Raw genomic sequence first — 15,553 nt, forward strand, 5'->3', positions numbered from 1 at the left:
TTTCAAATTTTAGAGTTCACTCTGCCCCTGTAGTTAGCATTAAATTAGTTATTTGCATGAAAACCTTCAAATTTGTCTTGTGGATGTCAGTTTAGTTGTAAAGTTCATGCAACCACTGAAGTAAGGTAAGGTTACGTGAGAAAGTTGTCTCTAAATTAAATTTGAATGTAAACTTCCTTTTATTGCAAATGAATTGATTAAATTTTTAGTTTCACCCTTTATGAAGGAAAAATGTTTATCTTAAAAAAATACTTATAAAATATTATCTGAACTTAATTTTAGCAACTTTGTGCTGTTTGAACATAAGTGCCAATTGAATGAATATATAGTAAGTGTCCTAGTACAACCTGGCTTACCCTACATGTCACATTTGATGGCTTTTTACACAAATACAGGATCTTATTAAATCAGCAGCTGCAAAGTCTAAAGTTCCACTACACGAGTGGCAACATAAAAGATTGAAAACATTGAATTAAAGTTTCTGATGCTTCATTTTTCATCTATCTGTTCATAAGACAACATTATGCAAGAACATAAGATTCTCCTTTTACAATATGTTTGTGTACGTGATAAAGAATTAAATTAAGTGATGTGGTTTCACTTTAGAAAATGATTCTTATAAAGTATTGAAATATACTTGTTTGAATATTTACATGATCAAGTACACTTTGTTGTAAGTTTTATTTTCATTGTTTTAATTTAAATGTTATTAAAGGACACATGACATTGAGATTTATTGAATTTGATTAAGAACTAGATAATGTGTTAGCTATAAATACAAGTAAGCAGCTCATTTCAGTCACCAAATGTTAAAGTGATATATCTAACAGAAATGACTTTGTGTTTCATTGTGTTACACATTTGATTATCTATCAAAGCTAAGTAGCTAAGTTAGGTGCTTGTATTGAAATATTGTATTTGAAGTTAGGCTTACATTTAGTTGCAGAGTTAATGTTAAAAAGTTGTATTTGAACTTAGGTCACTAATTTATCAATTTATGTGAGCAAAACATTGTCTTTAGAAATGTTACAGGAAGAAATAAAGTAGTGGAAACTTACTGAGAATTTGAGCTGGGGGTTGTAGGAAATGCTCAGAATGAAAAAAAAACAACAAAAAACTGGCTACTTTTAATAGAAAACTGGTAAATACTTTTTCAGAAATCTAATAGCTATTTTTCAATATAAAGTTTTATTTATGCATACCTACTCCTATATATTTTGGGGTAAGACAAAATACCAAAAGATGTGATATATAGAAAAAAATCTGAGCAACATTTTTTGTTTGTATTATCATGATACATAGATATATTTTCTGTCCTTTTTCATGAAATTATATCTTGAATTTGGGCACTGAATAATTTTGTGCCCCAAAACACTAACCACTCCCACATTTAACCTGTATTACTTCCTAACTATTTATTTTTGTAATAATGTATTACCAGAAACCTTCATTCTCTTATTCAGATTATTCTCAATAATTATAAAGCTTCATTGTGACAAAAGGAAGCTTTTTCTATTGTTGCACAAAAATATTTTCTTTTTACAGCTACAACTTAAAAATTCCATAGCCATTTATATATGTTATAGAATTTAACAAAATTTATGAAATTTGAACATGATTGTTTTTTTTTAAATTCATAAGCTAGGTATAATGATATATTATGAATATATGTATATATAAACATACACACACACACACAAACTTCACATTGAATACCATTCTTTAACCCTTAAACAGCAGCCATCATCAATTGATGCTGGTACCACAACATTTCCACTGTTTAAGGGATAACTGCAAGATTTAAGCTCTCTCACTCGAGTCTTCATCAGGGAACAGTGTACTTAAAAATACACTTTTGTTTAAACACAGGTGTTTAAATAACAAACCTAACAATTGAATATGAACTACTTAAAAATGATATGTATCACATGTTGTTGAAACAATTTTATAAAGTACACACACACACACATGGTTGTCTTGTCTATTTTCATTCTGTCTGTAGCAAAGTATCTTTGTTTTGTAATAATAACTAATGATAGTTTAAATTATTTATTACTGTTATTAATTAAATACCACAATAGGTATGACTAAACCAATTAAAATGATAATATTCAGTGTCTAGTATGAAGGTGATTAATGTATATACAAGACGCTGAAAATAAATTATGACAAGCTTGGAATTAACATACAGAGATTTTTAAACTTTTATACAAGCTAGAGAATTACAATTTTGGTCTATGTAGCCAAAATAGCAGTATTTTGCATCTTAGATTGATAAATTACTTGAATATTGTAAACTTATAATAATCAATATTATATAGGAAAATATTGAAAAATTAAAGATTTACTGTTCATGAGTAAAGCACAAAAGAAGCAATTTTTAAAAATTTCAATATATATCAATACCATGACAAATGATATGTTTTTGATATTCAATAAGTAGTATCTGTACAGTACTGTCAGATAAATTTAAAACTACGATAAAAATATATTTAAGTAAATAAAGTTGTGAAGAGTGAAACAACTTTGAAATTAGGATGACACCCTTTTTCAAAACATTTTATTTTTGAAGCAAAGATGTATAAAGATCTAAATTGTAGCCCAAATTAAGATCCAGTAGTTGCAAGGAACATTAAATTGTTTATAATTTTGTTCTAAAACATCATTTGAGGATAACTTTTTCTGAGTTTTATTATAAATATAATATTTTAAAACAAATGGAGTGTGTGCTGTCTGTTTATTGTTGACATTTTGTTGCAAGCAAGTCACAGACACCTATACTGTAAAAATTCTAACCCATTCACATACATGCTTTCAGCTTTAAAAATCATATCTTTTAATAATAAATTTTTTATTAGTGTAGGATGACCATAGCAGTGGGGTACTATAGACTGTCCAACCAGGTGTATGTGGCCCAGATACACTCAAAGGGAGCATCTTTTTAACCTTTATGAAATTATTAAAATAAAAACTGTTCTAACTCATGAAATTAAAATGGATGTGATATTTGAAAATATTTGAGAAGAAAACATAACACAAAAATTTATACATATAAATAGAACATATGTATATTTATTAACATTTAATACATGAAATAATTAATTATGATGCAGTTACAGTTAATTTAAGAAAATAATAATCTTGTTGCTAGCAGTAGTTCTGAATTTGGAAGAGACATCAAATGGTAAGATTGAGGTCAGGTGCAATACATATAAATTTACTCACAAACTTACATTCATACAATATCATAACAGTGTACTATCAAATAAATGTAGTTTTTATGAAAGTGCTGCATTTGCTGCTGTGATAAATTTTGTGGTTACTGTAAAATGTTTTTGTTTTGAATTGTACCAACTCAATTTTCAGAGGGAATATATAAAAGAGAAATATACAGTATGCAAGATCTCAACTTTTTTGTCAAAAGAAAAGGTCTTGTATTTTATTACCATTAGGTATTCTACAGTGAGAAGTATTGGAGTAAATCAATCACTGCTACTGATAGATATGTATTCAGAGATAATTGTAAATGCAGACTGTGTGCAAAAGATTCAAAAATGAATGATATTATGATTTAATTCTTTTTAAATATTCCATATTGTTATAATGTTTAAATGAAAAACTTAAAAGCATGTATCATGGATTGATGACACATTAACTGCAGAATGACTTAGAATATATCAAGATATTTATTAGGATTTAAAAGAAATAATTAACTGTTTCAGTTTAGTGCATCTAGCTTTGTGGGGGCAGCAATATGGCAGTATGAAAATATGAGAGAACTAGCATCTAGTTATATGAGAAAACATAGTTGGTGGCAACATGTGAATGAATCATCTTACAAACATGGAGATCTACGAAAGCAGGTAATAATTACGTTTAAGAAATGTGAAGAATGTTTTCATTTAAGCTATTCTGTTAAATACATTCAAAAATCAACTTTTCAGATTTTGGTTTTACTGTACATATTTCAACTGACATTATTACAATTACAGTTGACGAACAGTAATTATAGAAACTCTTATTACTGCTAAAAGAAAGTTACATTAGGTATACTAATTAATTGTAAATAAGATGCACTCTGTGTAAGTTTTGTGTATGTTGAATACACACTATGCTTTTATAATTACTTGTTATCATTGTACGTAAGGGTGTTTTTAAGTACTTCAAGAACAATCAGTCACCCATATTCAGCTTGGTAATCCTAAAGCAATCCAATTGAAATAATAACATATAACAGTATAATTGTATTTACTTCACAGAAACGTTTTCTTGTATCTTGAAATGATAATTAAACTCCAGAAGTAAGGTCATGTGCCTTTTTCAAGGGTTTATAGTGTCAAAGCCTGTAGATACCCACTGACATTTAAATTACAGTAATTGTAAAAAAAACAATGACTTAACAATATTCAATGAAGATGTAACAATAAAAAGTATACAAGGAGACAAAAGAATCTCCATTTATTTAGTCTAAAATTGACATAATAAAAAGAAATAATGCCTGGCATTTGTAGAATGCACAAGTACTTATTCAAAACTTTTTTAGCAATTTGTTTTGGGCCTGAGGTTATGTTTAGAGTTTACAACTTGTTGATAAACACTGGATGTGTGTATGTGAGATGGCCAAAGCTGGAAATGAATGAAATTGTCAGAAGCCTGCTTACTGAATGCAAAAATTGTCAGAAGCCTGCTTACTGAATGCAAGTGGAAACAAGAGGAAGTTTAGGTACATGAACTCCCAGAAAATTCTGAAGAAAAACCCAAGTGAAATTCATGTGAACATAAGCAATTTAATGGTCATCTTACATGGCTTTCAGATATATTTTTTACCTTAATCTCTTTGTATGTTTTTTCTCTTTATTTCTAGCCACCAAATTACATTATGATCCATGTGTTTTAATACTGAGTCATTTATATGGGCTAAAAACCCAATTTAAATTAGGAAAAATCATAAACCTGTCTAAATGTAAGTGTGGCTCTCTATTCCAATTGCTATTTTTCATATTGTACTATACTGTATTTAAAGCCTGTTATTTAAATTTTAAGACTGATGTTTTTTGCGTTTTTTTTACATAATACATATCTGCATAAACCTCTTTCACTTTTTAAACTAAGGGTGTTTCTGGAAATACAGTTATCTCAACCTTTATTTCCATATGCTTTATAAATTTTATTTTAGGATAATTTTGTGTTTAAATAGATGTACATTTCATAGGTATACTCATCATGTACTCACACTTTTTGAATTTTTAACAGAATTTTATCCTAATTATCTTTTTTTCTTTAGTCATTGTTTCACATATATTCGAAAGCAAATGAATTGTATCTGTATGTTCCTAAAATGTTTCTTTGATAATATCTCCTTTTTCATGTGTAACTGATATGTTTTTACCAATTACTAAAATTTATTTTTAACTTTACATTGGATTAAGTTATTCAGTCTTGATTTGATTTTATTGAACATGGGTTGTGTCCCGATTCAATTGTTGTTTGTATGATTATGTCATTGTTTCATATTGTTGAACTACAAGTTCTTTTTACTTAGTAATTCAAACATTAAACAGTACTTATGAACTATGATGGTGTGATCAGTGTAAAAGGCATAAACTGAAATATCAAGTTTAAAATCTTTTATTTCCTGGAGTTATATTAGCTGCTATTCTAAGAAATGGACTTTATTACAAAATAATAATTAAAGAAATAGTTAAAAAACTGTGCCTTGTCTTAATCCCTTTTTAATGCAAAGTTTCTGTTAGTGATTTATCTTGAATTAAGTTAAGTAGGGACATTTGTTTTCTTGGTAATTAGTTTGACTGGGTTTCAGCTTTTGCCTGAAAGTCCTACTATTATATACAGATAGTTTGTAGTGTAGCAACTTTGCTTTATATTTTATTCTTATTTGTTGTTTAACAACCACAGAATGTTAGGAACTCTTGATGCTATTATTATAATAAATTTTCGTAACCTAAAATCTCATCTTTATTTTGCTCTTAGTAAAGCCACATTTAAAAAAAAAAAAACATCTTACCTGTACAGTTTTACACCAGCTTGTCTTGAACTTTCTCACTTTTAACTAAAATATAAAATATTGCAAATCATCAAAAATAATTGTATGTAAGTTGAAAGTGAGTACCATATTGTAATGGAAATTGGCAAGAACATTTAAAATACAATTTAATATATAGTTTTCATTAAAACATTTTATGTATCTTAATGAGAATATAACTTTGGTGTTAAGTTTGATTAATCAGCTACAATATAAAGTTGAAATGTTTAGGTAGTTGATATTCATACATCTTTAACTTTATTAATTACCTACTTAGCTGCTTAATATTTTTTTAAGGTCATTTATTAACTAGCAGAAATTGCTTTTATTCATACAATTACAGAAAATTTCAAAACATAATTGTTTGTTTGTTCATCAAGTACATTTTGTACACATTTATATCTTATAAAATAAACAATTTCAGTATATGGCAAGTAGTACCTTAGCTAATCTTAAACTCTGTAAATCATATGGAAAATGCCATGCAAATGTCTTTATCATATTCATTAAATATTAAAAATTGGTCAGTGGGACACACACAAATAAATGTAATTTTTTTTGTGTTCTACAGGTGCAAGTAACTAATATTAAGTCAGTTGTAAAAGTAATTTTGAATTAACAATATTGTTATATTCAGAATTTTATACATAACCTTAGAATGTGTTTTTACAAGTACAGTTACTTCATTCTACAGATTAACTTGTGGTGGAACAGTTTATCTGAAGGGCAGAAAGTAGCATGGGGAATTATTGGTACAAATGCAATTGTGCTGTTGCTATGGCGAGTGCCTAAATTACAGCCAATTTTGATAAAGTATTTCTGTTCAGACCCATCCTCAAGTAAGTGACATTTTACCAGAACAATAAAAGATACATTTAGTTTCTTTGTCCTTTCTCGTGAACATAAGTATAATTAAACCACATCTATTTTGTAATGAGAAAAATAACAAAAATACTCTAAAAGAATGAAATAAAGGAATTATTTTTCTTTAAGAAATTAGGCCTGGCATGGCTTAATGATTTGGGTATTCTATTTGCAATCTGTAGGTTGTAAGTTTAAATCCCATCATTGATTATGATTAATACCACTTTTTGTTGGTAAAAGAGAAGCCCAAGAGGTGGCAGTGGATGGTGTTAACTAGCTGTTTTCCCTTTAGCTTATTACTGCTAAGTTAGAAACAATCAGTACAGATAACACTTGTGCAGCTTTGTGCAAAGTTCAAGAAACGAACAATTCTTTAAGAAGTAGTTTAAAAAAAAATGGATTTGCATGAATTATGTATCCCTTAATTCACATGAGGTATGAGAAAATTATTATTTTTACTCATAGAAGATATTCAAATTAATAATGAGTATGCTCACGACTGCAGGTTTCCAGTACAGTACAATATCTCTTCTCACATAGTTAGATATTCTTGTTTAGTGCTGCTCCCTATATGTAAATATTTTTTTGCACATGCCAAAAGGCTAGAAACTCCTACTCATCTGAAGTTGACTAATTCCAGTGTGTCTTGCAAGCAAATTATGCAAAAAATGTCCACCAATGAGAGTGTGACACTCTCTTGACTCCTTTTTCCTCAATTATACTGATCTGTCCCTTCTCATTTGACAGTAGTTGTGTCAAGGCGTTCTTTTATTTTAGTGCTCTTTGTGGGATTTGAATTTGTGACTTTAATTGTTAAATTTCTCAAGTGGAATTTCTTCATTGATTTATTTTTCTCTACATTGTGAGATAATTTTTCAGTGAATTTTATTTTTCCACTTTCAAATTTTTATAAATCAAATACTTTTGTTTGATTTATATTTCAACTATAGATTTTGAGATTAATGTTACTACTTTGGAATCATACCTCCTACGAGCAGAATTTCACATGCTGCATTTATCCTGTACCCAGTTTTCCCACCTTCATCTTACTCTTACTTCTCTTTTTTGGTATTTGTTTCCTGTCTGTCTCCTTTCCAAGGTGATTGTCTAAGATCCTGAAAGTTTTCAAGGGAAGGCCTCTTCCTATGTATTTTCATGTTGGCTCTTTTGTTGTCTTCCGCTCTCGCTTTCCACATGTGGTTTCTCTGTTATTGAGGTCTCCTATGTTACAATGCGACCTTGTCCCTGGTTTGTTTACTGCCCCCTTATTTTCAGGATTTACTAATGATCTCTTTCATCAGTGGTATGTTTTCAGTCATGTACCTGTTAATTTGTAAAAGTGTAGAGTCTGTGCATCAAGATATTACCTTTTCCACTTTGTTTACATTTTTTGTCACAGTTGGAGTCAAGACAAGCTCCTTTTCTCTATTCTTGTTTCCCATTCTAGTCTTCAGTCTCTACTTGTTCCTTCAATTGGCAGTACCTTGTGATTTTTTTTGCTTTGTTTTTTAAGTAGATTGATGCTTTGCCAACAGTGGATTCTGATCCAGTGGGAGTTCACTTACAGATTTGTTCACCTTTGGAGACCTTTCACTGCAGATCTATAGGTTATTAGCATTTTATTAGAGGGACAATTTCTCACTCCCTCTCCTTTTTCTCAGGTACTTGTTTTCTTCTCCATGTCTTGGGATCCTACTACTAGTTGATGTCTGTCCGAGGCAGTATGAGCCCTCATGTCTCAACAGGCCATAGAACCTGTTCATCATCTTTCTGCTGGATTTTAATCTAATCCAGGCTCTTTACCATACCCTAGAAAACTGGAGGCTAACAGTTTGTAGTAGATTTTCCTCATTTAAATAATTTACTGGTTCTGCCCCATTTTATCACAGTTATTTCTCACCCTTTGTTTAGCTTTTTCTTCAGGTTTCTGGATAACTGAGGCAGATGATGCAAGTGCTTAATTACATATCCTGAGGTCGTTTTAGTTGAGATCCCATCATAGAGTGGTTTAACAAGTTTACTACCTTATGAACTTGCTTCAGCTCTGTAGTTTATACAAGGTGGTCAAAGCATTTGCTCATTACTTACATGCTTTGGGGTTGCATTAACATCATTATATGGACAACTGATTAATGTTATGTCATTTCAAGCATGAGTCCTTCATCATACTTATTTGCTGATCTTGGAGGTGGTTTGGGTGGGCTAGTTATGTCAAATTGGAAAAGTCATTCCTTCAGCCAACCCAATATCTTGTCCATTTGGATGTGTTTTTTTTCAACACCCATCTCAGTTGGGTTCAACCTTCTCCTCTTAAAATTTATTTAATGGAACTTTCAGTTTTTCACACTGTTGCTGCTCCTTCTGTTACAGCTTGTGAGGTTGTGTCACTTTTTGGGATGTGGTCTTCCTTGGAAGTCTTTATTTCCTTCAGTCATGCACATATGAGGGCTGTACATGACTAGTGTAATGTTGCACAGCATCCTTTTATCACTTCTATTTCCCTTCTTCTTACCCTTGTCAGTGACCTATATTCTTGGTTGGACAAGACTTGCACATCAGCAAGTATCCCACTTCCTCCTTGTAATCCATATTTTCACATTTTTATGGACACGGCCCTTCAGGACTTGGAGGTATGGGTTGATCAACATGAAGACTCAAAATAATTGTCTGCAATTGAGAGGTCTCATCATATCAACATCCTTGAGATTCTCACTGTATGTCATGCTTTTGTTCATTTTCTCCATCTGGCTAGAAATCATCTGTTAAAGTAATGATCCATTACAATATTTCTACAGTAGTTGCTTATGTCAGTTACTAGGGTGGCACCCATTCTCAATTCCTATCTTTTCATACTTTGTATCTTTTTTATTGGGCCAAAACACAAGGTATTCTTATAATTGCATGCCATGTTCCAGGTGCTTTCAGTCTTGTTGCAGATCAGCTTTCCTGCCCATACAAAGTCTATCCAATAGAATGGTCACTCGATCCTCTTGTTTTCAAGGGGGTTACTTCTCACACTGATGCATTTGCCACTTCCCTTTTGATCTTTAGTCCCTCATTCTCTTACTCTGGCTTTAGATGCTTTCAGTCAGAATTGGACCGACAAATATCTGTATACCTATCCTCCTATTTGGATTCTTCACAGTGTGATTTGTATTATTCATACCACTTTGTGTCAGGTCCTTCTGATAGCTTCTTATTGGCTGGCTCAGCAGCAGTTCCCATGGCTGCAGCAGCTCCAAACTACCCCTCTGTTACCTTTGGGTAGTTTCTTTCCAAGCTTTTTCTATTCACTCTTCCTCCAGGGCAGTTCATCAATGTAAATGAAATATTTTCTGCTGTTGATTCTCATGTTATGGATTTTCTAACTTGGCTTTTCAATCAGTGATCTGTCTCTTCATTATCAGGTGGCCTTGCCCCAAAACTATCATTTTTCCCAATACCGTAGGGCATTTACCTTTTCTATTTTATCTCTTTTGATTCATTTCTTTCAAAGTCATTGTCTGTTTCAATTGGCTGCCCTTCTGGATTGGATGCTAATGTTTTCCTTTTCTGCCTCACTTTATCTCTATTTAAACCACTTTCCATGTGCTCTTTATTTCACCTGTTCTTGAAGAGTTATTTCCTTCTCCTTTTATCCAATGGACATTGGAGGTCAGATTTATTTGCCATCAATGTTTTACATACTTCTTCTCTTTCCACATATATTCTTTTTTATTTGGATTGTTTTTTACTCTCCAAAACATCAGTGGCTTTTCACCAGTTTCCTTTCCTTCCATTTCCCACCTTTATCTTTGGTCTGATCCAAAAAGACTTTGTATCCAGTATGTGCTCTTTACTGTTATACTACCTACTTTTACCTTATACAGTGCCAGTTTCTCCCTTTTTATATTTTGGCATACATTTGCTTGTGATATTTTTCCTTTCACCCTCACCAGTTGGATTTGGCTTTTAATTCAAGTGGCTTTTTTCTTCTTTATTGCCTTCCTCCCATACTTTATTCTGGGTGTATTATCATCAAATATGACACCTTAACTTTTCAGTGGCATCTCACCTTCATTATTCTTTGGAGGAAATTCTTCAACTGGGCACATGAACTACCTCTCATACATACTTTGCTTACTATTGGCATAAGATTGCAGTATCTTTATCTTCTGGTTATCATCTTTCATCTGTAGACATTCTTCATATCTAATTGAAACTTTGACTGGGAAAGTTATTTTTTAATATCCTTTTTTTCCTTTTTAGGGATCCTTACCCATTTTTTTATTTTTTGTTGCTAATTGTTGTCTGAATCCCACATTGTGGTGAGTGATTTCTCACCAGTTACACTTTCAAATCTGTACTGTAAGACCATGCCAACTTACTTATTATGATTCAATATCCACGCAGTGCATATGATAATTTATTCTTGCCATAAGTTACTTCATATATTTGCCCATCCCAAACCATACTCACAAATGGACTTACATGGGTAAAGCAGCAGGGGGATAGCTAACCATCTTGCTATGCCTTGAACTGAATAAATCAGTATGGTCTGCTTTTAAAAAGGGTTCTGTGGTCACTCTTATGCTAACTTATGTATATTTGTTCCTCCAGACTCTCCACTGTGTTATTTCCCCTTTACTTATAATGGGGTTTAAAGTATTTACCACTTTCAAGTTCCAAGCCACAGTTGAGAGTAGGGCATTGGTGTTCTGCTAGTGTAATATGGAAATGAGCCATAAAAGTTGCAGTTCACCTCTTTGATTGGGGTCCCTCATCCTGCCCCCACGTGGATGTCAGTTCCCAATGGCTAGGTTATGGATTTGGAGCTGAACCAACCAACATAAGTCCTCACTCAATATGATAGTTCAGTATAATTGAACAGAGAAATTCACATGTGTTAAGAGAATGTTTGTGCTCTTATTGAGTATCTCTCAGAAATATATTTTCAGTTAAGGAAAATGTTAACTCTACTCCTTGGGTTTTAATAGTGTAAACATTCCTTTAGATCAGCAACCTGTGGTTCATGAACCTGTAGGGGTTCGAGAGAAAAATTTGGTAATTGCTTCTCTTTCAGTTTCTATTGGTCTCACAGTTTTTACCAATATTTTAATTTCATTCTAATTTATTAAATACTTACAGGAGGAAATAGGAACTGTTTGCATTTTATAGACTCAAATTTTTATTGTAAACATGTTACATATTTCATGTTACAGAAACTTTTTATTTTCAAAATTATTCAACATGTTCAAAAGTTATTTTGTTTTACTGTATAAAGATGATTTGCAAAGAAAAAAGGTTGGAAACTACTGATGTAGATGAATTAAACCATCTCATACCTAGTCAATCTCAAATATTTTGTCTATAGCAACTTAGGCGAGTCATCTTGATTTTCATTTCTGAATGCCAAAAATTGTCTCCTGGGTACCTCAGATTTGTCAGTGATTATTCTGTGAGTGCCTTGGGCCCTGATACACTAAAAACTAGGACATGCCTTGAAGGATGTTATATGTACACCAGATTATAGGATACCGTGAGAAATATAACTGTGCCCCTAGGCATGGTTCAATTGGTCAAATAGGGATTAATATTGGAAGTTGTAAAAAAAAAAATAATTAAAATACCTACTCCAAATATGCACTAAATAAAAACCTCCAATACTCTTTAAAGTGAAACAAAAACAATAAGCAACAAACTTGGTAGGTCTTCTTGTTTAAAATTTGTCCAAGCAAAGATAAATTTATCTGTATTAGCTAGTTAAATAGTGTAAAAACAATAAATGGAAAGCTTATTTGGTCAGTAGGAATGAGGGCATCAAAATAATAATTGTTTTGTTTGATATTGAACCCATTTTTTATTTAAAGCAATAGGGCTTAAGTATCTAAGAGTTTGTTCTGAAAAATTATATATTGAAATGACTGCAATACATGATGTAGATAATTATGTCAATAAAATCTTCATTAGTAAAGGAAGCAGTTATAAAGCTATTGTTCTTAGAAGTCTTAAAATGTGTTTTATTTCAGTTAGTAGATGTTTTAGCATTGTAGAAGCCCACGTTTAACATAAGAACCTTTATCATTTTTTTTACATATGGAAATTTAATTTATAACAAGTAGTTAAAACTGAACTGCAGTCATAATTGTGAATTACAAATAATCTGTCAGAAAAAAGAACTGATTTCTGTAATTTCTTTTATAAGATGTGACAATAATACAGAAAACAGGTGTGCTGAGGGCCCTGAAGATATTTATACATGTATTAAAATTAAGATATTCATGACTTACGAATTAATGTAGTATGATTTTTATGCATAATAAAATGTTAATTGATTATAGTTAGTATTTTTGAGAAATAAAAAATCTTGTAACTGTCAAGTTATTAAAAGAGGTTTATATCAAACATTTGTGTAATTCTCAACATACATGGAAGCCTGTCAGTCATAATGATGTACTGTTCTAAAGGTGCAACTGTAGAAGGGGAAATTTAAAGATGGATACGTGTTCTTCAAAGATAGCTAAAAGTCACTGCAACTTTTGGGACTAATATTAATAAAATCCACAGCATAGTGGGAAATATACTGTGGTTTATCATTATATACTGAATAAACCAATATTTTAAGTTTCACACATACCAAACTCCTGTACATTCAAACATTTTAAATGTCTGATCAGAAAACAGAATGTGAATTAAATTAACCAGTGTGCTACAAGCTCAAGAAATTTATGGAAACATTTAATATATCAACAGTAACATCACTTTAGGTATTACTACAGCATCTCAGCACACCTATTCATGATTGTCAGTTTTTGAGTCAGATTAAGTATGTGTATATGCCGAAGATTAATAAAAATGAGTGGTGCACTGCAATTATATTTCAGTTTGTCAGAGTGTTGTAAAAAATGTGTCAAGAAGAAGTAGTATAGCAAGTTCTGCTTTAAGCCTTTGTATCTGACAAGTTTCTATTGGATTTGATATGACTGTAAGTACACATGTTCTTTAACCATTCTCCATTCCTTCGTCAAACCCATTCTTTTAGTTACGTAAACTCGTCATGGTTATTTAAAGGCTTGAACGCAGAACTGTCAGAAACAGAAGTTCAAAAATTATTTTAATGGAAAGTAAATATAAACTTTATATTTCATCTTTTAACTCTTGTGCAAAATTATAATTGGGTGAAAATCATAAGATTTAGCCAGTAAACAACTCTAAAATGTTTAAGATTTATACAAAACGATTTTACTTCCTTCAATCCATCGATGTAAGGAAGTAAAGATATTTTCATTCCTTATCTTGAAAAATACTTCTGGCTAGAACTTGTCAGTCTTTTCATGGGAGTTATATCTTTGAATATCTTACAAAATTCAACCATATTTTGTATTCTATTTGCATAAATAATTTTTTGCAGAGGCTGTTTGTCTTCCAATGATCCTGTCTGTTTTTAGTCATCATTCTTTTGCTCATTTTGCCATCAACATGTATGTGCTTTATAGTTTTTCAACAACTGCTGTAGCTCTATATGGGAAAGAACAATTCATGGCAGCGTATCTCAGTGGAGGTAGGACTGATATGTAACATTTTTTAAATTTTATCTCAACATTGTACATTTATCTGTATATGAAAACACACATGGTTGGATTTAAGATTGTACAAGTTTTGCAATTCTGAGAAATTCTAAGATTAATTTACAGTAGAAGCTGTTTTTCATATTTAACAAAAGCTGTTGCATGTTTAAAAAACAAACACATGTACTATAAAGTACTTAGAAACCAAAGTATCAAAACTCTGTAAATCAAATAGACTACACCAGAAAGCTGAGCAGTTTTGCATGATACTAAGTAATATATAACTATATAACTGTCCAAATTAAGACCCAGTGAGACTTGCAGGCAATATTACTAAGCCTCAGTAATTCTGTTATGAACTGTATGCAAATTTGAAATTTCTGATAATTTTGGATTTTGTTTTTAATTATTATAAGTAGCTGGTAATTTTTAACTTTTTAGATCTAACACATTTTGGAAGATAAGTACAATTTATTCAATGAAAAAGTAACACCAACTTTCAAGTAACATAATATGAAGAATCAATTCTTGATGAATTTAATTAATAGAAACATTATATGGTTGTCTCACAATTACAGATGATTTGATATTGAGATATGTTAATATTTTTGACATCTGTAATCTAGATTATACTTACAATTTAATACTGTGTTTGTACTGATAGGCATTAATTTGATAATAAAAGGGAGAGATATTACATGATGAAGCTACAAGCAAATGGTTTATTGGTATAATACTTAACTGCATCAAGTCATTACCCCCCAAAACTAGAGTTCACCATATGTACCTATAAATGCCATCACCCTCCAAAAAAATGGGGTGAAGTTGTTTCTATTTCCAAACGTCTCTCTATGTCAGTGGTTCCCAACATTTTTTATGCCCTGCACCCCTAAAAAATTTTAATATGTTCTTGCACCCCTCACAGTAATTATTTATTTAAGAATAAAGGTGAAGGTGGTCAAAATAAATTTTTATAATTAGTTTTTAATGATACATAAACAAAAACAAAACATTTGGAACATAAAAAAATATTACAACAAACTAAAAGTTGCATAAACCCTACATGGCCTACAAAAAAATAAATTTTCACCCATGCATG

The 15,553-nt window shown here is 31.0% G+C and overlaps 1 protein-coding gene across 9 annotated transcripts in view; it reads left to right on the forward strand.

Annotated features, from left to right (window-relative positions):
• rho-7 (rhomboid family intramembrane serine protease rho-7) overlaps positions 1-15,553 on the forward strand; it is a 48,271-nt gene that overhangs the window by 16,080 nt on the left and 16,638 nt on the right. For 7 of the 9 annotated variants that reach the window (XM_076474284.1, XM_076474285.1, XM_076474280.1 and 4 more), the window contains 3 exons: positions 3,723-3,863; positions 6,738-6,882; positions 14,298-14,447. In XM_076474284.1, the coding sequence (XP_076330399.1) occupies positions 3,723-3,863; positions 6,738-6,882; positions 14,298-14,447 (436 nt within the window). The remainder of the gene's footprint in view (positions 1-3,722; positions 3,864-6,737; positions 6,883-14,297; positions 14,448-15,553) is intronic. The other 2 variants (XM_076474283.1, XM_076474278.1) reach the window with 1 other exon arrangement.

This window comes from Tachypleus tridentatus, chromosome 13 (genome assembly GCF_004210375.1).
Source record: "Tachypleus tridentatus isolate NWPU-2018 chromosome 13, ASM421037v1, whole genome shotgun sequence".
Taxonomy (NCBI): domain Eukaryota; kingdom Metazoa; phylum Arthropoda; class Merostomata; order Xiphosura; family Limulidae; genus Tachypleus; species Tachypleus tridentatus.